At 41.0% G+C, this 23843-nt stretch overlaps 1 protein-coding gene across 1 annotated transcript in view; it reads right to left on the bottom strand.

The window, feature by feature from the left end:
• The window catches only part of LOC140133149 (polypeptide N-acetylgalactosaminyltransferase 12-like), a 116337-nt gene that overhangs the window by 60058 nt on the left and 32436 nt on the right, over positions 1–23843 (bottom strand). The window contains exons 3-4 of the mRNA XM_072152907.1: positions 8303–8492; positions 7845–8030 (exon numbers count right to left, since the gene is read on the bottom strand). Of these exons, the coding sequence (XP_072009008.1) occupies positions 7845–8030; positions 8303–8492 (376 nt within the window). The remainder of the gene's footprint in view (positions 1–7844; positions 8031–8302; positions 8493–23843) is intronic.

Here is a 23843-nt window from a genome sequence, read left to right as displayed (position 1 = left end):
TTCAGAAGTTCTTATTTGTTGGTAGTTATATTATTTGTGAAACCCCGGTCTGTATTTGTTCGTCTTGTAAGTAACACCTAGTCCCTGTCTTCCTATCCCCCCCTTTTAATTATTAGTCTATCTTTCTCTTGCTTAGGCCGTGTACAGGCGACCCTACCGTTAGCTTAGAATGACTAATTTATCTTTCGCCACGTTTAATGCTAGGGGCCTAAATAGCCCAGGAAAAAGAGGGCAAATCCTTTATGGATTCCATAAAAAACGAGTGCAAATAGTCATGTTTCAAGAAACTCATTTTAAGACCTCCTGCGTACCCTCGTGTCGCAATAAGTATTATAATACTTGGTTCCATGCACCAAACCCAGTACAGAAGTCCAAAGGGGTCTCTGTGGCATTTCATTCCTCCTTCTCTCCGCAGATCTTGGATTCCAGGGTGGATCAGGAAGGCAGATTTCTCTTCCTAAAAATTTCTGTCGCAGGCTCTATTTATACTCTGGCTAATGTCTACTTCCCTAATGTAGGACAAATTGCATATGGTATTCATCTCCTGGAGGATTTGGCGGGCTTTGCTGGAGGCTCGGACATCATCCTTGGCGGCGATTTGAACGTACCACTTGATCCAGACCTTGACACATCTGAAGGTAAGTCCTCAATCTCATTTGCAGCCACCCGTAGACTAAGGCAGGAGTTAGCTAAACTAAATTTAGTGGATCTATGGAGGATATTGCACCCGGCACAAAGGGACTATAGTCACTACTCTAGTGTGCATAACACGTATAGCCGCATTGATACACTCCTGATCTCTCATTCCCTCCTTGATCTCAGCCCTACTTGCTCTATCGACTCCATAATCTGGTCTGACCATGCACCGGTAATGGGTGCTATAAGACCTTATCCTCAAAGGAGGAAGACATTCTCCTGGCGGCTTAACGATCATCTATTAAAAGATGCCCTGTGCTCGGCTGAGGTCAAGGAGGCTATAGAGCGTTTTAAGAATGGCAACCCTATTGATTACAGTAATGCTCCGCTCATGTGGGAGGGGCTAAAATGCGAACTTCGCAGAATTTTTATGTCACACGGGGCTAGAATTAAGCGGCAAAATGCGTCCAAACTTAGATCCCTACTAGCTACTCTGGCTTCTCTGGAGTCTGCAAATAAAGTTCAGAGGTCTGATGCTCTGAGAGCAGAATTATCCTCAGTTAGGCAACAAATCTTGCAAATATTGGACCAGAAAACCCTATGCGCAAGGGATCGCCTGAAATTTGGCTTCTTTGAGTATGGCAACAAATGTGGCAAGTGGTTATCTAGGGCCCTGCATCCCAGACTCCTATCTTCAAGGGTTATGTCTATTAATTCGCCAACTAATGGCACGATTTTTAACCCGTCTGGAATTTTGGAGGAATTTAGGAAATTTTATGAATCCCTATATAATTTACCAATGCAGGAAAATGCGGACAAAAGGGAGGCCATAGATGCATACTTGTCCAAATATGCCCCAAAACGTATATCACAGCAGTTGGCTCAGGGTTTGGAAGATGAGTTCACATCTGAGGAACTTGCTCAGGTGATTAAGGAATTGAAAGTGGGAAAGAGTCCGGGACCGGACGGCTTTTCTCCGCGCTTCTACAAAACGCTGAAAATGGATATAATTGAACCACTCCTCTCCTCCTACAATGCGATAGCTAAGGGGGCTATTTTCCCAAAGCAATCCCTAATGGCGCATATATCTGTGATTCCAAAACCCGGGAAGGATGTCACCCTTTGTGCCAATTTCAGACCCATCTCTCTCATAAACATAGATATTAAAATATACTCTAAATTATTGGCGCAACGCCTGCAAACATTAATTCCAGGTCTTATACATAAGGAGCAGGTGGGGTTTGTCCCAGGCAGAGAAGCCAGGGACAATACTATCAAAACAGTGTCATTGATGAACGCTGCCCAAAGGCAGAAGATCCCCATGTGCCTGCTCTCTGTTGATGCCGAAAAGGCATTTGACAGAGTAAGTTGGAACTTCATGGAACAGACACTCAGGCAGATAGGTCTTGGCCCCCTCATGCTAGCTCGTATAATGGCCCTATACCAGAACCCGACGGCGATGGTCAGGGTGAATGGGGATCTTACTACTCCGTTTGCCATAAGCAACGGAACCCGCCAGGGGTGCCCCTTATCACCACTGCTCTACATCTTAGTGATGGAATCATTGGCAAACGCCATTAGAACTAATAAATCTATCAAGGGCCTTAAGTTGGGAGGACTCCGTCATAAAATGGCCATATTCGCGGATGATTTATTATTATTTATCACCCAACCACGCACAACGCTTCCGTCAGTAATGGCTGAGTTTAAAATCTTTTCTGAACTTTCTAACTTTAAAGTAAACCTCACGAAGTCCGAACTGCTCAACGTAAACCTGCCTGACAATGTGGTGGGAGATATTAAGAAGGAGTTCCCCTTTCGATGGGCCGAAAAAGCCATCACGTATCTGGGGATAAAAATCCCGACGGATTTATCTTGCCTCTTTCAGGTTAACTATCAGCCCCTTCTGGGGTCACTAGAGAAGGAGCTCCTTGCCTGGAAGCGCCTTCCGCTCTCATGGTTCGGAAGGATTAGTGTAATTAAAATGGATATCCTGCCGAAAATACTCTATTTCTTCCAAACTATACCCCTCCAAATAGCCCCTTCCTTCCTTATTAGACTTAAAAGGGTGATCTCGGGTTTTATATGGGATTCCTCTAGACCTCGGATGGCCCACACTTTACTTACTAGGCCTAAAGAGATGGGAGGGGCGGGCTTGCCGGACTTGGGTCTATACCATGAGGCCTCTATGCTGACTTGCATAATAGACGCAGCCTTGAATTCCTCTTCCAAGCTTTGGGTGACGCTGGAGGCTTCTTTGAACTTGCAGCCTCTGATGGCATCCCTCTGGCTTTCCCCGATAGACCGTGACACATTCTCTCCCTGCACACCCTTATATAGGATACTGCTAGGCAGTTGGGACAGAATAAGGAAACGACATAAACTGACATCCATCCCGGGCCCCATGTCTCCAATATTTTTAGATGCTAGGTGTCCCCTACGAGATATGAACCCTGAAATATTCGGTCTACCGTTAAACGGGGTAGTACAAGTACGACACGCACTAAAAGGCCGCGACATACATTCTCTGGAAGGGTGGTTCCCCGCTGAAATGAGAGGCAGCAGATGGTTTATGGCTAATCAATTGAGCAGCTTCCTACAATCCCTGGGGCACGCACAATCCCTTAAAAGGGAACTAACATTCATAGAACAAATTTTTACGAATAAAGAACCTCCTAGGCATCTAATATCTATGGTCTATGGGTGGCTGGTGAGAGAGAGGACTAAAAATACGCCAGTCCCATACAGACAAGCTTGGGAACAGGCGCTGAACAAAACATTTACTGAAGAGGATTGGGATAAGGCGTCTGTCTTAACTCACAAACTCTCTGTCTCGTCACAAATACAGGAGACTAACTTTAAAATCGTCGCCAGATGGTACCGAACTCCGGAGAGGCTGCATAAGATGTTCCCGGAGGTGTCTGATGTATGTTGGAGATGTGCCAGGGAACGGGGTTCCATGTTACATATCTGGTGGTCTTGCCCTGGGGTGAGTGGTCTGTGGGAGGCGGTCTTTGCACTTTACAATAAATTATGGTCGGACTCGGTTGTACCGATCCCAGAGATCGGGCTATTATCTATGATCCCTGGCTCTATCTCTGTGATAAAGAAAGGCTTTCTGAGACACTGCATTGCCGCAACTCGTCAGATTATTCCCAGACTATGGAAATCAAGTGCAAGTCCCTCAAGGGCCCAGTGGGCGGAAGCCTTAAATCATATTATGAGAATGGAGGAGATGAGAGCCGTGGAGGGACTGGCGGACTCTCAGATGGAAAAATACACCAGAGTCTGGTCCCCATGGATCGACTTCCGCAGTTCGGCAGAATTTGCCACTTGGATAGAAGCAGGTGGAGGATGCATGGCCTGAGTGAGAAATTTTCCCTTTTCTTCTTACCATTCCCTCTTTCCCGGTGTGTTTTCCCCTTCCTATCTATACCCCCTTCCCCTCTGTATACCATTATGTGTTTTCCTATGGTTCCCCACGTCGTAAGTGTTTAGTGTGGTTCGAGTTGTTAATAATGTTTAGTAACATAGACTTTCTCTCCAGTTTCCTTGCTCACTGCACTAAAGGAGACAAGTATTATCTAGGTATAACTACTGTCTTGAGAAGTGCGGAATTCATTTTGTATTGCGAATGTAATGCTGGACAAGCCAAAGTTAAGTGTGTATATGCCTTGAAAGCTTATATTCTGAAATCCTATTGTGACTCAATGACAAGTCTATGTATGTTGACACTAATTACTTTTAATAAAGTTTATTGAACAGAAAGGGGATATCCTCTTTACCTAGAAAAAAGCCCATTATCATTTACAGGGATTATTTATTACTGTTAGGATAAGTGAAAATATGGAACTCTAACTATAGAATGAAGTGATGGTTGAGAAACTGGCAAGTTCAAGAGTGGCCATGTCTCCTTACTTGAAGGGAAAAGATAACATAGAAACTAGATTCTAAAGATCTTAATCCAAAGATTTATTCTGGGTATTGCAGTTGTGGTGTAATTTTTCCCAGATCAAAAATTTTTTTTTATTATAAATTTTTTATTTCCTTCCAAAAACAGATATTAAAAGTTTATTAGCTGCTTAACCCCTTAACACTCTGCGCTGTAGCTCTATGGCGCAGAGGTATAGGGAATGTATGAAGAGGGCTCACGGGCTGAGTCCTCGTCATACAAAGGTGGGGGTTGTTGCATATTTCAGCAAACCCCCACCGCTAATAACCTATTAACACTTTCATTGCCGTCGGCGTGGGCGCCGCCATCTTTATTACGATCGCCGCGCCCCCGAACGTCATCGGGGGGCAGCGATTGGTTGCCATGGTAGCCTCGGGTCTTCATTTGACCCGAGGCTATCTGGCTTCTGCAGATTCGTTACAAGGGCTCATTGTAATGAATGAGCTGCAAAAATGCAATATATTGCAATACAGAAGTATTGCAATATATGGTAGGAACGATCTGACCATTTAGGGTTAATGTACCCGAGATGGTCTAAGAATTAGGGAAAAAAAAGAAAAAAAAAGTTTTAAAAACCTGATATAAAACATAATAAACAGTAAAAAACACAGACACATTAGGTATCGTCGCTTCCCAAAATGCCCGATCTATCAAAATATAAAAACGGTTACGGACGGCGGTGACCTCCGAGACGGGAAATGGCGCCCAAATGTCCGAAATGTGACTTTTACACCTTTTGACATCACATAAAAAATGGTCGCACAGACCTCAAAATGATAGCAATGCAAACGTTGGCTCATTTCGCAAAAAATTACACCGCCAAAGTATGAAAAAGTTATTAGCTTCAGAAAATGGCAATTTTTTTTTCTTTTTTGTACACATTCGTTTAATTTTTGAAAAAATGTATTAACCCCTTATCACCGACACTAGTTTTCAGCTCAATGACCAGACTCGATTTTTCAAATCTGACATGTCTCACGATAATTGGTTATAACTTCGGAACGCTTTAAGATATCCTGGTGAATTTGAGAATGTTTTCTCGTGATACATTGTACTTCATGTTAATTATAAAATTTAAGTGATACGTTTTGCAATTCGTTCTGAAAAAAAGTGAAAATTTGGCAAAAGTTTGTAAAAATTCTTCTTTTTCCAAGTTTGAAATGTTCTGCTTTCCAGACAGGAAGTAAAACTACCCAAAAAGCTTGATAATTAACATTTATGGAATGTCTTCTTGATGTTGCGATGATATTTTATGCGTTCTGTCACTTTTCTAGGATGTTATGAGGTGCAGAACTTTAGGTGCGATTTTTTTCATTTTCATGAAAATTGCCAAAACTCACATTTTGAGGGACAACTCAGCTTCCAAGTGACTTTGAAAGGCCTAAATAATAGTAACACCCCATCAATGACCCCACTATAGAAACTTCACCCCTCAACGTATGTAAAACAACTTCTATTAAGTCCATTAACCCTTTAAGTGTTTCACATGGGTTAAAACAATATGGACCTGCGATTTAGAAACTATGGATTTTTTGGGGAAAATACAGTCATTTAGGCCAAACTGACAGTTTCAGAATAAATTAAATGATGAAATGCACTGCAACGTTTGATGCCCAATTCCTCTCGAGTGTACTGATACCCCATATGTGGTGGTATACTTCTGTACGGGCGCACGGCCAAATATAGAATGAATGGAGGCGCCATTCACAGCAGATTTGTATTGTCACATTGTACAACCTATAAATTTTTATTTTTTTTGGTAATGCGAACATAGGCTTAATTTTTACGGGATGAGATACAATGTATAGATTATTCATTTTGGGGGTGTATGGCTTATTCATGAGATTTTATTAACTATTTCAAGGGGGACACAGACAAAATCATCAATTTTTATTTTGGATTTTTAGCATTTTTTTTCCTCCGCTCACCGTAACATAAAGATAATATTTTATCTTTATTCTCTGGTTCACTACGATTGCGGTGATACCTCATTTATATAGTTTTTCTTATCTTTGTTCAATTTTCCTGAGCAAAACCAATATTGGAGAATATCGTATTGTTTTTACTATTGACAACTTTTTAGGGCCATAACTTCTGTATTTTTCTGTTGTCAGACCTGGTTGAGGGCTTATTTTTTGTGAAAAGAGTTAATGGTGTTTGATGAAAAATTGTATATGACGGGCAGTTTTTCAAATTTTTTTTTTACGTCGTTCACCGAGCGGGTTCAATATTGATTTAGATTTATTGTACAGATTGATACGGACGCGGTGATACCAAATATGTACGTGTTTTTGTGTTTTATATACTTTAATTGCATTTCATGTGTAACTGGGGAGATTATGGGACTTTTATTTTATTTATTTATTTAATTATATAATAAAAAGATTTCATCTTTTTTTTTTTTTTTTACTTTTTTACATTTCTACTTCTTGACTTGAACAAGCGATCGTCCGATCACTTGTTCAAGCCTTTACACTGCAATACACTTGTATTGCAGTGTATAGTGAAAGTAACTGAGCATGCTGCGCATGCTCAGTTACTTACAGCCGGGTCCTGCCAGGAAGGCAGAACCCAGCGGGTAGAGGAGCCGGAAGCCCCGGGTCACTCGTCGGAATCCGTGGCTGCGGCAGGAGGGATCGGATCCCCCGGTAAGCACATTGGGGGGTCCGATCCACGGGGGACACACTTGCACTGAGTTTTTCCGATCCCGGGTGTTAGTGCCGGGTCTGGGCTTTAATATCACAGCCCGGCACCAGCGAGACCCGGTGTCTCGAAATCTTCTTCTGACGCGCCGCCGTAGAAAGGCGTACGCGTCAGAAGAAGTACCCTTAATGACCGCCGTAAAAAGCCGATACGGCGGTCATTAAGGGGTTAAAACACAATAAAACCGGTATAAATTTGGTATCACCGCGATCGCACCGAACCAAAAAATAGAGCTCAGCTGTTATTTTGAGCGCACAGCCAAAGTCGTAAAAACTGAGCCCACAAGAACGCTTTTTTTAAAAAAAATTTCCACATTTGGAATTTTTTTCAGCTTTGCAGTACACAGCATGTTAAAATAAATAACATTACGGGAAAATAAAATTTGTTATGCACAAAATAAGCCCTCACACAGGTCTGTACACGTAAAAATAAAAAAGTTATGGATTTTTGAAGGTGGAGAGCGAGAAATGAGCGAAAAAACCCTGTGTCATTAAGGGGTTAAGAGATTATGCCATATAACACATCAACTAGCAGTTGTAAACAACCTACATACCTAATAACATCAATTAATGAATGTCTGTAGTTTGACCTCCACTTTGGGGCAACGTTCCATATAAAGGAAAGTCTCCAGTCAAATCCTCCAATCAGAGGCTCCCCTTCATTGCCAAGATACTCAAAAGTATTCCAGTCGATAACATCAATTACTGGGCATACCACTGAAGTCTTCTCTATCCGGATCCTGGAGAAAAATATTAAGAGTAAGATGAACTCTGTATGTTCCCTTTGTGTTAAAATTATAACATGACTCCTACCCTATGTTGATATGTGAATACATGCATCAGCTGTTTTTGTTATGTGCTGTGTTTAGTATTTCAGTTCATGTCCATTTATGAGAATGGCACAGCCCATTGACAAGAAGAAAGAGGAAAAAATAGAATTGTTTTCTTATCTTAGACAACCTCTATAATGTTGTGTAAACATTACTTTGCATCCAATTAATTTTGAACCTACCGCTCCAATAATGGTTCCAGCCACCCCTCTTGGCATTCACAATGACAATCAAGAAAGGTAAGAACTTCTCCTCTCGCTTTAGAAGCTCCAATGATTCGAGCTCGAATCAGACCTTCTCTCTTGTGAGCACGGATTAGTCGTACCTTCTTAAGCCCTGAGATATGTCTTTCTAGAGGTTCCTTTAGATGATCTACAAGCAAATTAGGTGAAAAATATTTCATTTAGGGTAAGTTCATATAAGAGATTCATTTTCCTTATTTGAATTAAATATACGTTAAGAAAAAATAAAACGTAAACATATCTGTTAAAATTCCCATTGAGTTCACAGGAGTTCTGAATGTTTTTGAGGGAAATTATAGTGCATAATGGAAGTGAAAATTAAATTTTTTTGCAACATAATAGTGTATAATGGAATGTGTTAGACTTGTTTGTAAGAGTTGCAAGAGTTGTAAGAGTTTACTCTTTATTTTATTAATTTTACAGCTAATCCAGCACTGTGGGGCAGTTCTAGGTCTCACAGGTGTGACCTCATATAGAATTTCACTATAACCTGCACCTGAATGGGCACAAGCTATAGCAAGGGAGCATGCCTTGGATGCATGCCCCCTGTGCCAGCACCCTCAGCAGCTGCACACCCCATTTAAGCTCACTTTGCATGAGCTTAATAATAATAATCTAAATAATATTCTCTGTGAAGATCCATCTCTATGTATCAGTTTGTCACATTGTGACAGTGAAACTCTTAGTTACATAAAATCCTCTAAATATTATCCTCTGAGCTTATAGCCTAGTGGGTAGAGCATTCTATCTTTATTGCAGAGGGTCTGGGGTTCGAGTCCAGGGCTGGGCATAAATTTATTTAATTGAATTAAATAAAGAGCTTATGTCTGCGGAAGCCCTAGGAGACCATATATGGACAGATGGTGTTCTGAACCTGATGACGTGATCCCTGCTCGCCGCTAACCAGACACTTCTCTCAAAAGGATTCTCTGCCCGATGTCTGTAGAAGCCATTCAGTACTATGAGTTCTGGCTTTGAAAGTATTTACTATGCAGGACACCGGTGAGTGTGGGACCTGGAGGGAATATCCGTGACAATCTGACAGCTGCCCGTGACGCAGGGCAGTGGTAAAAAAATCGGGACGGTTGGGAGCTATGATAAATGTGACGCAGGCAGTAATAAATGTGATGCGGTCAGTAATAAAAGTGGAGCCCTCAGTAATAAATGTGATGCAGTCAGTAATAAATGTGGATCAGTCAGTAATAAATGTGGTGCAGTCAGTAATAAATGTGGAGCAGTCAGTAATAAATGTGGTGCAGTCAGTAATAAATGTGGAGCAGTCAGTAATAAATGCATACCTCCCAACATTTCCGGAAGTGAAAGAGGGACAAAATGGTGGCACGCGTAGCTAAGCCACACCCCTAATCACGCCCTGGCCATGCTCCAAATTTGTATTACTTATAATCATCTTCATTATAATAATAATCACCATAATAATAATAATAATAATAATCCTCTTCATAATAATAAAAATAAAATTTTGCTTAGCATGCAAATTGAACTCACAAACTCTACATGCTGATTCAGGATGACTCGTCGGGTAAGGTTAAGAGGATTGTTTATTACTGGTCTCGGAACACAACGCGTTTCAGAGTATTAGGAACTCCTTTATGCTACGTATAAATAAATAAATAGTTAAATAGAGGGAATGATAAAAGCAAGAGTAGTAAGATCCAGTAGGATGATACTAATCAGAGAGAGGTAGTCACAGTGTTTGGAAATGGAAACACATATATCAGCAATAACTGAGAGGTAGACAAGATAACATGAAATATATATGTGCAAACAAACAGGTTATGTTAGACATCAATGGTACAGAATACAGGTGGTATGTATAATAATGAATGAATTAATGATGATTATTATCATGGATACATGGATAAACAATTAAAAAGTTAATTAAATGAAGTAGATATGATCAGAGAAAATAAATAAATAAATACATAAATGATTGGTCAATAAATAATTAATTAATTAGACAATAAGCAATTCATCAGCAAAAATGAAACAATTCAGACATTTGAATGTGAATAATCCAAATGAAAAGTTCATATATAAAATTCACAAGGCTGGCAGAGTAAAGCGCAGTTCCTAGATAAATTCACAAGGCTAGCAGAGTAAAACACAGTCAATTTAAGCTGTTGTTAGTGTGGTATAGTTGAACCTTACCTGCCGCGCGAGGGGTGAGGCGTTTGTTGCGGCGGCTATACTGGGAGTTCTGGTGAGTGGGGTTAAATAAGAGAGTAGAGGGGACGAGTCCGCGCCAGAGTATGCGGGTGGCGCATGCACCTTGTGTTTGAAAACCACTGTAATGTCTGCCGGGGTGAGTGGCGACATACAAGGGTGGCGCATGCGCGTAGTGTCTGGATGCCGCTGTGAGTGGCGACAGATTGGTCTGGCACACGCGTGGTGCGCCAGATCATTGGATGAGGCGCCGTTCTGAAATAGCAGAAAAAAAGGGATGATATCAGGGGAGGTACAAACCGATATTTTGATAGTGGGGTCAAATGTGACCTATGAATATGAGGAGGGGGTGAGTGCTAGGTGGGAGAGGAGGGGGGGAAAGGTAATTGAGTTGATAAGAGAATGAATTGTGGTATATCAATAGTAGATGCAGAAGGATGGGGGGGATATATAGTTCAAGGGGGATGGAGGGGAAAGGGGCATTAAAAAACCAATTGCATAGAGTGAATTGAAGAAGTCTAGAAGGGGTTCTCTAGGGTTTCATTGAGGCCATGAGGGGTCAGGCAGTTCATTTTAAAAATCCAGAACATCTCTCTTTGGCAGAGTTTCTTGAAGCGATCATTTCCTTCTGGGACGTGTTCAATGGGTGTTATAGAATATGCAGTAAAGTCCTTTTGGTGGTGAGTGAGCCCGTGTCTCGACATGCTGTGTTTAGTGTAGCCGTTTACGGTATTACTTCTATGGCTGTTCATGCGGGATTTGAGTTGTTGGATGGTTCGACCAACATATTGGAGGCCCAATGGGCACTCCAATAGGTAGATTACGTATGTCGAGGAGCAGTTCATGAAGCTTTTTATGGAGAAGCTCTCGTTGGTGGTGTTGCTTTTGAATGACCTTAGTTTATTAGTGATGTTATGGCAACATTTGCATCCTGTTTGTCCGCATCTAAAGCTGCCGGTGAGTTCGGGAAGTATGGAGTTCCTGTTCTTGAGTGTTTGGGCTCGCTTATAGATTACGCTCGGTTTTTTAGATAGATTTTGGGATAGATATGGATCGTTCAAACGGATAGGCCAGTGCTTCTCAAGGATACCCTTGATGGAATTATGGCCGCTATTGTAAGTTGTGATGAAATTGATATTGTATTCTGTTTTGGGAGGGTTCGTTGGTTGTTGTGAATTGGTGGTTGTGGAAGATGGGAGGCACTCATATTGCGTCAGTTTCTTGGAGCGTTCGAGTGCTGAGCTTATAACCTCTCTGGGGAAGCCCTTCTCATGGAATATCTTCGAGAGGACCTTGCTTTGTTCGAGAAACGTCTTGGTTTCGGAACAATTTTTACGGATGCGAAGAAATTGACTGTATGGGATGTTCTTTTTCCACTTGGTGTGGTGGTTGCTCTTATAATGTAAAAAACTATTAGTATCGACTTTTTTGAAGAATGTTTTAGTTTGGATTTGCCCTTCTTTGATTTGCAGATGTAGATCCAAAAATTCGATTTCGGAGTCGGATGAATTTAGGGTGAAAGAGAGACCCCAATTGTTCGTATTGATGGTCTCGATGAATGTTTGGATGCTTTCTGTTGTACCATCCCAGATAAAGAGTAGGTCGTCGATGTAACGTCGATAAAGCACGATGTTTTGTTCCCACTTGTGGTTGTTCTGGATAAAGGTTCTCTCAAATTCGCCCATATACAGGTTGGCGAAGCTGGGGGCGAACCTTGTCCCCATGGCTGTTCCTCAAACTTGTTTATAGATATTATTTAGGAAGGTGAAAACATTATGGGTTAGTATAAATCTGATGGCTTCAAGGATGAAGAGTTTTTGTTTGGGTGGCATCGTTGGGTCCCGACTTAGACATAGGTTGACCATTTCTATGCCCTTGTTGCGGGGGATGTTCGAATAAAGTGCTGAGACGTCGAGGGTGACCCATTTGTAGGTGGGTTTCCAGTGGAAGTGCCAAGATGACACTGGTTGAGTCCTTGAGGTATGAATCCAGTACTGTGACGTACCTTTGAAGGTTGATGTCTACATAGTGTGATAGATTGCACGAAATCGAGGAGATACCGGAGATAATCGGTCTCCCAGGGGGGTTTTCGGGGTCTTTATGCACCTTGGGTAGGTGATAAAAGATTGGTGTGCTGGGGTTGTTGATCCAAATATAATCTCTTTTTTTTTTCATTATTACTTTGTTATCGAAAGCTTCCTTAAGCAGGTCTTTTAATTCAAGAGCATGGTGGTGTGTGGGGTTGGTATTTAGTGGTTCATAATAGTCGGTATCTGAAAGTACTTTTAGTGCTTCCTTGTTGTAAATAGGTCTATCTTGGATAACGATACCTCCACCTTTGTCTGCATTGTGTATAACGATGGATTCGTTGGTCGTGAGCTTCTTCAGGGCATCCCTTTCGTGGATCGTCAGGTTGTGCGAGTGTTTGGTATTGTAATTGATGGTTCTGAATTCTTTTTCCACCAAAGTCATGAACGTTTCGATCTTACTCCCTCTGTGGTGGAGGGGGTAGAAGGTGGATTTGGGCTTAAAGCCACTGTCTCTGAAGGGGGGATCTTGTGGGCTATTGGTTGTTTCATCCCCGGTCGGAGATGGTCTGGTCCCTAGGCCTTCCAATACGTTGTTATTTCTCGTAGGGGCTTCTTTGGGTGCTTTATTGGGAAGATTAAAGTGCCTTTTGAGTGTTAGTTTCCTGATGAAGGCTTGTAGATCAACAAAAAGTTGAAACTCGGTGAACTTCGAGGTAGGGCCTTTGTTTAGGAGGCTAATCTCATTCTTTTGTAGTTGGTATGAGGATAAATTGAAGATTTTTATTTCAATTTATTGTTTTTCTTTGAGGTCTGGATTGGTATTAGTGGTTCCAGTGGGGGGGGGGGGGGGGGGCAAGAGTTTTCTGTGGTTTCTAGTTCCGCCTCTGGTACCTCGTCTATATTTTTTCTTTTTTGGCTCTTAATTGAGCCCCATTGAAAAAAATGGTGTGTTCTTTTGAGGTTCAGACTATTCTTTATCTGGGATGGCACAACAGAAAGCATCCAAACATTCGTCAAGACCATCAATACGAACGATTGGGGTCTCTCTTTCACCCTAAATTCATCCGACTCTGAAATCGAATTTTTGGATCCACATCTGCAAATCAAAGAAGGGCAAATCCAAACTAAAACATTCTTCAAAAAAGTCGATACTAATAGTTTTTTACATTATAAGAGCAACCACCACACCAAGTGGAAAAAGAACATCCCATACAGTCAATTTCTTCGCATCCGTAAAAATTGTTCCGAAACCAAGACGTTTCTCGAACAAAGCAAGGTCCTCTCGGAGAGATTCCATGAGAAGGGCTTCCCCAGAGAGGTTATAAGCTCAGCACTCGAATGCTCCAAGAAACTGACGCAATATGAGTGCCTCCCATCTTCCAGAACCACCAATTCACAACAACCAACGAACCCTCCCAAAACAGAATACAATATCAATTTCATCACAACTTACAATAGCGGCCATAATTCCATCAAGGGTATCCTTGAGAAGCACTGGCCTATCCTATTGAACGATCCATATCTATCCCAAAATCTATCTAAAAAACCGAGCGTAATCTATAGGCGAGCCCAAACACTCAAGAACCATCTGGCTCCCTCTAAACTACGAAACCTGCGATCCAGTTCAACAAACAGGAATTCCATACTTCCCGAACTCACCGGCAGCTTTAGATGCGGACAAACAGGATGCAAATGTTGCCATAACATCACTAATAAACTAAGGTCATTCAAAAGCAACACCACCAACGAGAGCTTCTCAATAAAAAGCTTCATGAACTGCTCCTCGACATACGTAATCTACCTTTTGGAGTGCCCATGCGGCCTCCAATATGTTGGTCGAACCATCCAACAACTCAAATCCCACATGAACAGCCATAGAAGTAATACCGTAAACGGCTACACTAAACACAGCATGTCGAGACACGGGCTCACTCACCACCAAAAGGACTTTACTGCATATTCTATAACACCCATTGAACACGTCCCAGAAGGAAATGATCGCTTCAAGAAACTCTGCCAAAGAGAGATGTTCTGGATTTTTAAAATGAACTGCCTGACCCCTCATGGCCTCAATGAAACCCTAGAGAACCCCTTCTAGACTTCTTCAATTCACTCTATGCAATTGGTTTTTTAACGCCCCATTCCCCTCCATCCCCCTTGAACTATATATCCCCCCCTCCTTCTGCATCTACTATTGATATGCCACAATTCATTCTCTCATCAACTCAATTACCTTCCCCGCCCCTCCTCTCCCACCTAGCACTCACCCCCTCCTCATATTCATAGGTCACATTTGACCCCACTATCAAAATATCGGTTTGTACCTCCGCTGATATCATCCCTTTTTTTCTGCTATTTCAGAACCACGCGTGCGCCACTCACAGCGGCATCCAGACACTACGCGCATGCGCCACCCTCGTATGTCGCCGCTCACCCCGGCAGACATTACAGTGGTTTTCAAACACAAGGCGCATGCGCCACCCGCATACTCTGGCGTGAACTCGTCCCTTCTACTCTCTTATTTAACCCCACTCACCAGAACTCCCAGTATAGCCGCCGCAACACACGCCTCACCCCTCGCGCGGCAGGTAAGGTTCAACTATACCACACTAACAACAGCTTAAATTGACTGCGTTTTACTCTGCTAGCCTTGTGAATTTATCTAGGAACTGCGCTTTACGCTCCCAGCCTTGTGAATTTTATCTATGAACTTTTCATTTGGATTATTCACATTCAAATGTCTGAATTGTTTCATTTTTGCTGATGAATTGCTTATTGTCTAATTAATTAATTATTTATTGACCAATCATTTATGTATTTATTTATTTATTTTCTCTGATCATATCTATTTCATTTAATTAACTTTTTAATTGTTTATCCATGTATCCATGATAATAATCATCATTAATACATTAATTATTATACCGTACATACCACCTGTATTCTGTACCATTGATGTCTAACATAACCTGTTTGTTTGCACATATATATTTCATGTTATCTTGTCTACCTCTCAGTTATTGCTGATATATGTGTTTCCATTTCCAAACACTGTGACTACCTCTCTCTGATTAGTATCATCCTACTGGATCTTACTACTCTTGCTTTTATCATTCCCTCTATTTAACTATTTATTTATTTATACGTAGCATTTTTTATATACCCTGTTTTAGTCTCTTATCACTTGAGAAAGGAGTTCCTAATACTCTGAAACGCGTTGTGTTCCGAGACCAGTAATAAACAATCCTCTTAACCTTACCCGACCAGTCATCCTGAATCATTGTGTGCGCCACATTTGACAGTACCCTATCTACCTCTCCATACCAAGATCCCGACCGTCCTGGCAACCGCGTCCGGATAACCACTGTCCAAAGGCAGCACCACTGACATTCCTCACCGGTCTAAAACGTTAAATAGTGTTGTGTCTAATTTAGCACAACTAAATCCGGTGAGCCTCTCTCCAATCATCTTATTCAACAATATTAATTGTTTGTCCAAATAATACTACTCTATGAGCGCTGTCTGGTCTTCCCTTGTTTGCCTTCCTATTCTCAAACTCTACATGCAACAGAGATGGAGCCTCTATCCATTAGGCTATTGGCCCAAAGGTTATGGATGGGAGGATTTTAAGTGAATACGTTTTTTACTTTTACACAGTGACACAGGCTCCATGCACTGCCATATAGAGATAGATCTTCTCAGAAATTACTATTGAAATAATAATCGCAATAATAATAATCTTGACAATAATAATCTCAATAATAATAATCTCAATAATATCAACAATAATAATATCAATAATAATAATAATAATCTCAATAATAATTTCAATAATCTCAATACTAATAATCTCAATAATAATAAGAATCTCAATAATATCAATACTAAGAATCTCAATAATATCAATACTAAGAATCTCAATAATAATAATCTCAATCTCAATAATTTCAATAATCTCAATAATCTCAATAATAACAATCTCAATAATCTCAATAATAATCTCAATAATAATATCACTGATATCCTCTGAGTTTATAGCTTAGTGGGTAGAAGATCCTATGTCTATTGCAGAGGGTCTGGAGTTCGAATCCTGGGCAGGGTGTAAATTTATTTAATTGAATTAAATAAAGAGCTTATGTCTGGGGAAGCCCTGGGAGACCATATATGGACAGATGGTGTTCCGAACCTGATGACGTGGTCCCTGCTCGCCGCTAACGCGACACTCCTCTCAAAAGAATTCTCTGCCCGATGTCTGTAGAAGCCATTCAGTACTATGAGTTCTGGCTTTGAAAGTATTTACTATGCAGGACACCGGTGAGTGTGGGACCTGGAGGGAATATCCGTGACAATCTGACAGCTGCCCGTTACGCAGGGCAGAGGTAAAAAAAAATCGGGACGGTTGGGAGCTATGATAAATGTGATGCGGTCAGTAATAAATGTGGAGCAGTCAATAATAAATATGACAGTCAGTAATAAATGTGATGCAGTCAGTAATAAATGTGGTGCAGTCAGTAATAAATGTGGTGCAATCAGTAATAAATGTGATGCAGTCAGTAATAAATGTGGAGCAGTTAGTAATAAATGTGGTGCAGTCAGTAATAAATGTGGTGCAGTCAGTAATACATGTGATGCACTCAGTAATAAATGTGAAGCAGTTAATAATAAATGTGCAATCAGTAATAAATGTGATGCAGTCAGTAATAAATGTGGAGCAGTCAGTAATAAATGTGATGCAGTCAGTAACAAATGTGGAGCAGTCAGTAATAAATGTGGAGCAGTCAGTAATTAATGTGATGCGGTCAGTAATAAATGTGATGCGGTCAGTAGTAAATGTGGTGCAATCAGTAATTAGTTTTTAGGGTTTTAGTTTTAATTTTGGCACTTGTTTTCGAAAAGGTTTGCCATCACTGCACTAGGCTTTTGGCCCAATGGATAATGTTCCCTGAGAAGATCCATCTCTATGTATTACTGTATCACATTGTAACAGTGAATCCCTTATAGTTACATAAAATCCTCTCATTCCTCTGAGTTTATAGCCTAGTGCGAACCTTTTAGAGATCGAGTTCTCAAAATGAGACCCAAAAAAACACTAGCTTTTCCCAAAGTGCCAACATGGCAATTTAGGCAGTAACAAACTTATTGCTACCAGAATTTTTCAGCTCAAATCCGACCCTGTCCACACCTTTTCTCTCTTCGGATACGACCAAGCAGCACAGGATGGGTCTCTTTAACCCCTTAAGGACCAGGCCCTTTTTCGTTTTTGCGTTTTTATTTTTCACTCCCCACCTTCAAAAATCTATAACTTTTTTATTTTTCCGTGTACAGAGCTATGTGATGGCTTATTTTCTGCGTAACAAATTGCACTTCGTAGTGATGGTATTAAATATTCCATGCCATGTACTGGGAAGCGGGAAAAAAATTCTAAATGCAGTGAAAATGATGAAAAAACACATTTGCGCCATTTCTTGTGGGCTTGGTTTTTACAGCTTTCACTGTGCGCCCCAAATGACAGGTCTATTTCATTCATTGGGTCAATACGATCACAGGGATACCAAATTTGGATAGGTTTTATAATGTTTTCATACATTTACAAAAATTAAAACCTCCTGTACAGAAAAAAAATTCTTCATTTTGACGTGTTCTTGCGCTAATAACTTTTTCATACTTTGGTGTATGGAGCTGTGAGTGGTGTCATTTTTTGTGACTTCTGATGACGTTTTCAATGCTTCTATTTTTAGGACTGTGCAACCTTTTGATCACTTTTTATAGAATTTTTTCTATTTTTCAAAATGGCAAAAAAATGCCATTTGCGACTTCGGGCGCTATTTCCCGCTACGGGGTTAAACGCAGTGAAAAACAGTTATTATATTTTGATAGATCGGGCATTTTCGGACGCGGCGATACCTAATGTGTTTATGATTTTTACGGTTTATTTATATTTTTATCAGTTCTAGGGAAAGGGGGGTGATTTGAATTTTTATGTTTTTTTAATATAATTTTTTTTTTTTTACTTTTTTTTATTTATTTTTTTTACTATTTTTCAGACTCCCTAGGGTACTTTAACCCTAGGTTGTCTGATTGATCCTACCATATACTGCCATACTACAGGATGGCAGTATATGGGGATTTTGCATACCATCTATTACAATGTGCAGATCGCACATTGTAATAGATAGCCTCGATCATGACAGCCTCAGATCTTTGTGTGATCCCAGGCTGTCATGGCAACGGATCGCCGCTCCCCGGTGACGTCACGGGGAGTGACGATCGGAGCCAAGATGGCGGCGCCCACAGCCCGTGTGCCCACAGAAAGGGCACAATCTAAATAATAATAATCTCAATAATCTAAATTATAATAATCTCAATAATAATAATCTCAATAATATCAATAACAATAATCTTAATAATCATCTTAATAATACCAATCATCTCAATAATATTAATCTACATAATAATAATCTCAAAAATATTCTCTGAGAAGATCCATCTCTATGTGTCAGTGTGTCACATAGTAACAGTGAAACTCTTAGTTACATAAAATCCTATCACAGATATTCTCCAAATATAGAGCTTAGTGGGTAGAAGATCCTATCTCTATTGCAGAGGGTCTGGGGCTCGAATCCTGGGCTGGGCATAATTTTATTTAATTGAATTAAATAAAGAGCTTATGTCTGGGGAAGCCCTTGAAGACCATATATGGACAGATGGTGTTCTGAACCTGATGACGTGGTCCCTGCTCTCCACTAACCCGACACATCTCTCAAAAGGATTCCCTGCCCGATGTCTGCTCTGGGGAACCCCCTAGGAGATGTAGTGACCATATATGAATAGAGATCTGAACCTGATGACGTGGTCCCTGCTCGCCACTAACCCGACACTCCTCTCAAAAGGATTCTCTGCCCGATGTCTGTAGAAGCCATTCAGTACTATGAGTTCTGGCTTTGAAAGTATTTACTATGCAGGACACCGGTGAGTGTGGGACCTGGAGGGAATATCTGTGACAATCTGACAGCTGCCTGTGACGCGGGGCAGAGGTAAAAAAAATCGGGACTGTCTCAGCAAAACTGGAGCAGTCAGTAATAAATGTGGAGCAGTCAATAATAAATGTGATGCAGTCAGTAATAAATGTGATGTAGTCAGTCATAAATGTGATGGAGTCAGTAATAAATGTGATGTAGTTAGTCATAAATGTGATGCAGTCAGTAATCAATGTGATGCAGTCAGTAATAAATGTGATGCAGTCAGTAATAAATGTGATGTAGTCAGTTATAAATGTGGAGCAGTCAGTAATAAATATGGTGCAATCAGTAATAAATGTGGTGCAATCAGTAATAAATGTGATGTAGTCAGTCATAAATGTGATGCAGTCAGTAATAATTGTGGAGCACTCAGTAATAAATGTGGAGCAGTCAGTAATAAATGTGGTGCAGTCATTAATCACTTAAGGACGCAGGGTTTTTTCGCTCATTTCTCGCTATCCACCTTCAAAAATCCATAACTTTTTCATTTTTACGTGTACAGTGCTGTGTGAGGGCTTATTTTGTGCGTAACAAATTTTACTTTCTCTTAATGCTATTTATTTTAACATGCCGTGTACTGCGAAGCTAGAAAAAAATTCCAAATGTGGAAAAAAAAAACGCACATGGTCACATTCTTGTGGGCTCAGTTTTTACGACTTTGACTGTGCGCTCCAAATAATACCTCAGCTTTATTCTTTGGTTCGGTGCGATCGCGGTGATACCAAATTTATATAGGTTTTATTGTGTTTTAATACATTTTCAAAAATAATAATAATCTCAATAATCTAAATTATAATAATCTCAATAATAATAATCTCAATAATATCAATAACAATAATCTTAATAATCATCTTAATAATACCAATCATCTCAATAATATTAATCTACATAATAATAATCTCAAAAATATTCTCTGAGAAGATCCATCTCTATGTGTCAGTGTGTCACATAGTAACAGTGAAACTCTTAGTTACATAAAATCCTATCACAGATATTCTCCAAATATAGAGCTTAGTGGGTAGAAGATCCTATCTCTATTGCAGAGGGTCTGGGGCTCGAATCCTGGGCTGGGCATAATTTTATTTAATTGAATTAAATAAAGAGTTTATGTCTGGGGAAGCCCTTGAAGACCATATATGGACAGATGGTGTTCTGAACCTGATGACGTGGTCCCTGCTCTCCACTAACCCGACACATCTCTCAAAAGGATTCCCTGCCCGATGTCTGCTCTGGGGAACCCCCTAGGAGATGTAGTGACCATATATGAATAGAGATCTGAACCTGATGACGTGGTCCCTGCTCGCCGCTAACCCGACACTCCTCTCAAAAGGATTCTCTGCCCGATGTCTGTAGAAGCCATTCAGTACTATGAGTTCTGGCTTTGAAAGTATTTACTATGCAGGACACCGGTGAGTGTGGGACCTGGAGGGAATATCTGTGACAATCTGACAGCTGCCTGTGACGCGGGGCAGAGGTAAAAAAAAATCGGGACTGTCTCAGCAAAACTGGAGCAGTCAGTAATAAATGTGGAGCAGTCAATAATAAATGTGATGCAGTCAGTAATAAATGTGATGTAGTCAGTCATAAATGTGATGCAGTCAGTAATAAATGTGATGTAGTTAGTCATAAATGTGATGCAGTCAGTAATCAATGTGATGCAGTCAGTAATAAATGTGATGCAGTCAGTAATAAATGTGATGCAGTCAGTCATAAATGTGATGTAGTCAGTTATAAATGTGGAGCAGTCAGTAATAAATATGGTGCAATCAGTAATAAATGTGGTGCAATCAGTAATAAATGTGATGTAGTCAGTCATAAATGTGATGCAGTCAGTAATAATTGTGGAGCACTCAGTAATAAATGTGGAGCAGTCAGTAATAAATGTGGTGCAGTCATTAATCACTTAAGGACGCAGGGTTTTTTCGCTCATTTCTCGCTCTCCACCTTCAAAAATCCATAACTTTTTCATTTTTACGTGTACAGTGCTGTGTGAGGGCTTATTTTGTGCGTAACAAATTTTACTTTCTCTTAATGCTATTTATTTTAACATGCCGTGTACTGCGAAGCTAGAAAAAAATTCCAAATGTGGAAAAAAAAATGCACATGGTCACGTTCTTGTGGGCTCAGTTTTTACGACTTTGACTGTGCGCTCCAAATAATACCTCAGCTTTATTCTTTGGTTCGGTGCGATCGCGGTGATACCAAATTTATATAGGTTTTATTGTGTTTTAATACATTTTCAAAAATGAATGAGTACAAAAAAGACATTTTTTTTTTTGCCATCTTCTGATGCTAATAACTTTTTCATACTTTGGTGCACGGAGCTCCATTTTTTATGTGATGTAAAAAAGGTGTAAAAGTCGCATTTCGGACATTTGGGCGCCATTTCCCGCCTCAGAGGTCACCGCCGGCCATAACCGTTTTATATTTTGATAGTTCGGGCATTTTGGGACGCGGCGATACCTAATGTGTCTGTGATTTGAATTTTTCATATTTTATAAATTTTTTTTATTTTTTAAACTGTTTATTTTTTTTTTTTTCACTATTTCTTAGACCATCTAGGGTACATTAACCCTAGATGGTCAGATCGCTCCTACCATATACTGCAATACTACTCTATTGCAATATATGGCATTTTTGCAGCTCATTCATTACAATGAGCCACTAGCTCATTGTAATGAATCTGCAGAAGCCATGTAGCCTCGGGTCAAGCGGAGACCTGAGGCTACCATGGCAACCGATCGCCCACGCGCCACCGTCTTTTAAATGCCGCAGCCGACTTTGCCAGCGGCATTGAAAGGGTTAATAGCCGCGATCGGTGCAAGCACCGTCGGCGGTTATTGGCAGGGGGGTTTGCTGCAATATGCAACAACCCCCATCATTGTATGAAGAGGACTCAGCCCGTGAGCCCTCTTCATACATTCCCTATACCTTCGTTAAGGGATTAATAAATGTGGAGCAGTCAGTAATAAATGTGGAGCAGTCAGTAATAAATGTGGTGCAATCAGTAATAAATGTGATGCAGTCAGTAATAAATGTGGTGCAATCAGTAATAAATGTGATGCAGTCAGTAATAAATGTGGTGCAGTCAGTAATAAATGTGATGCAGTCAGTAATAAATGTGGTGCAGTCAGTAATAAATGTGATGCAGTCAGTAATAAATGTGGTGCAATCAGTAATAAATGTGATGCAGTCAGTAATAAATGTGATGCAGTCATTAATAAATGTGGCGCGGTAAGTAATAAATGTGGTGCAGTCACTAATAAATGTGGCGCGGTAAGTAATAAATGTGGTGCAGTCAGTAATGAATGTGGCGCACGTTCAGACTACACAGTAACAGCCCCTTTAGGTGACATTTTTTCTGAATTGTCGGATATAAAGCAGCTGTGACACCAAACAGCTTAAAGGGAACCTACCACCACAAATCTACCTATAAAGGTAGATTGGGTGGTAGGTGGATCAATGGGACGTGAGGATAGCCCTTTTAAGGGCTAATCCTCACGTCCCCACACTTTTTTGATAACTTTTATTATCCCTATATTCAAATTTACTTATGCGGCTACTGGGGCGTGGAGTAGCCGCATCTGAGGTTACACGAGGCGGCTACTCCACGCCCCGGTAGCCACTTTACCCCTCCTACTCACCCATCTTCGGCGCGCAGCTCCGCATAGCTGCGCGCCCTCATCCGACGATCCTGCCGTCTGCGCATGCGCAGAAGAGCAGGCCCGCGCCTTCGTGCTCACTGCTCCGAAACAGGCGCGGGCCTGCTCTTCTGCGCATGCGCAGACGGCAGGATCGCCGGACGAGGGCGTGCAGCTACGCGGAGCTGCGCGCCGAAGATGGGTGAGTGGGAGGGGTAAAGTGGCTACCGGGGCGTGGAGTAGCCGCCTCGTGTAACCTCAGATGCGGCTACTCCACGCCCCAGTAGCCGCATAAGTAAATTTGAATATAGGGATAATACAAGTTATCAAAAAAGTGTGGGGACGTGAGGATTAGCCCTTAAAAGGGCTATCCTCACGTCCCATTGATCCACCTACCACCCAATCTACCTTTATAGGTAGATTTGTGGTGGTAGGTGCCCTTTAAGGTTCTGCGGTAGTTGGCTCGTGTATTGGGGGGGTTCTGCTGTAGTTGGCTTGTGTATTGGGAGGTTCCGCAGCAGCTGGCGCTTGTATTGGGAGGTTCTGCAGCAGCTGGCACTTGTATTGGGAGGATCTGCAGCAGCTGGTGCTTGTATTGGGAGGTTTT

Source organism: Engystomops pustulosus, chromosome 5 (genome assembly GCF_040894005.1).
Source record: "Engystomops pustulosus chromosome 5, aEngPut4.maternal, whole genome shotgun sequence".
NCBI classification, from domain to species: Eukaryota; Metazoa; Chordata; class Amphibia; order Anura; family Leptodactylidae; genus Engystomops; species Engystomops pustulosus.
Note: the sequence above shows the minus strand (reverse complement) of the source record. Positions and strands in the feature narration are given on the sequence as shown.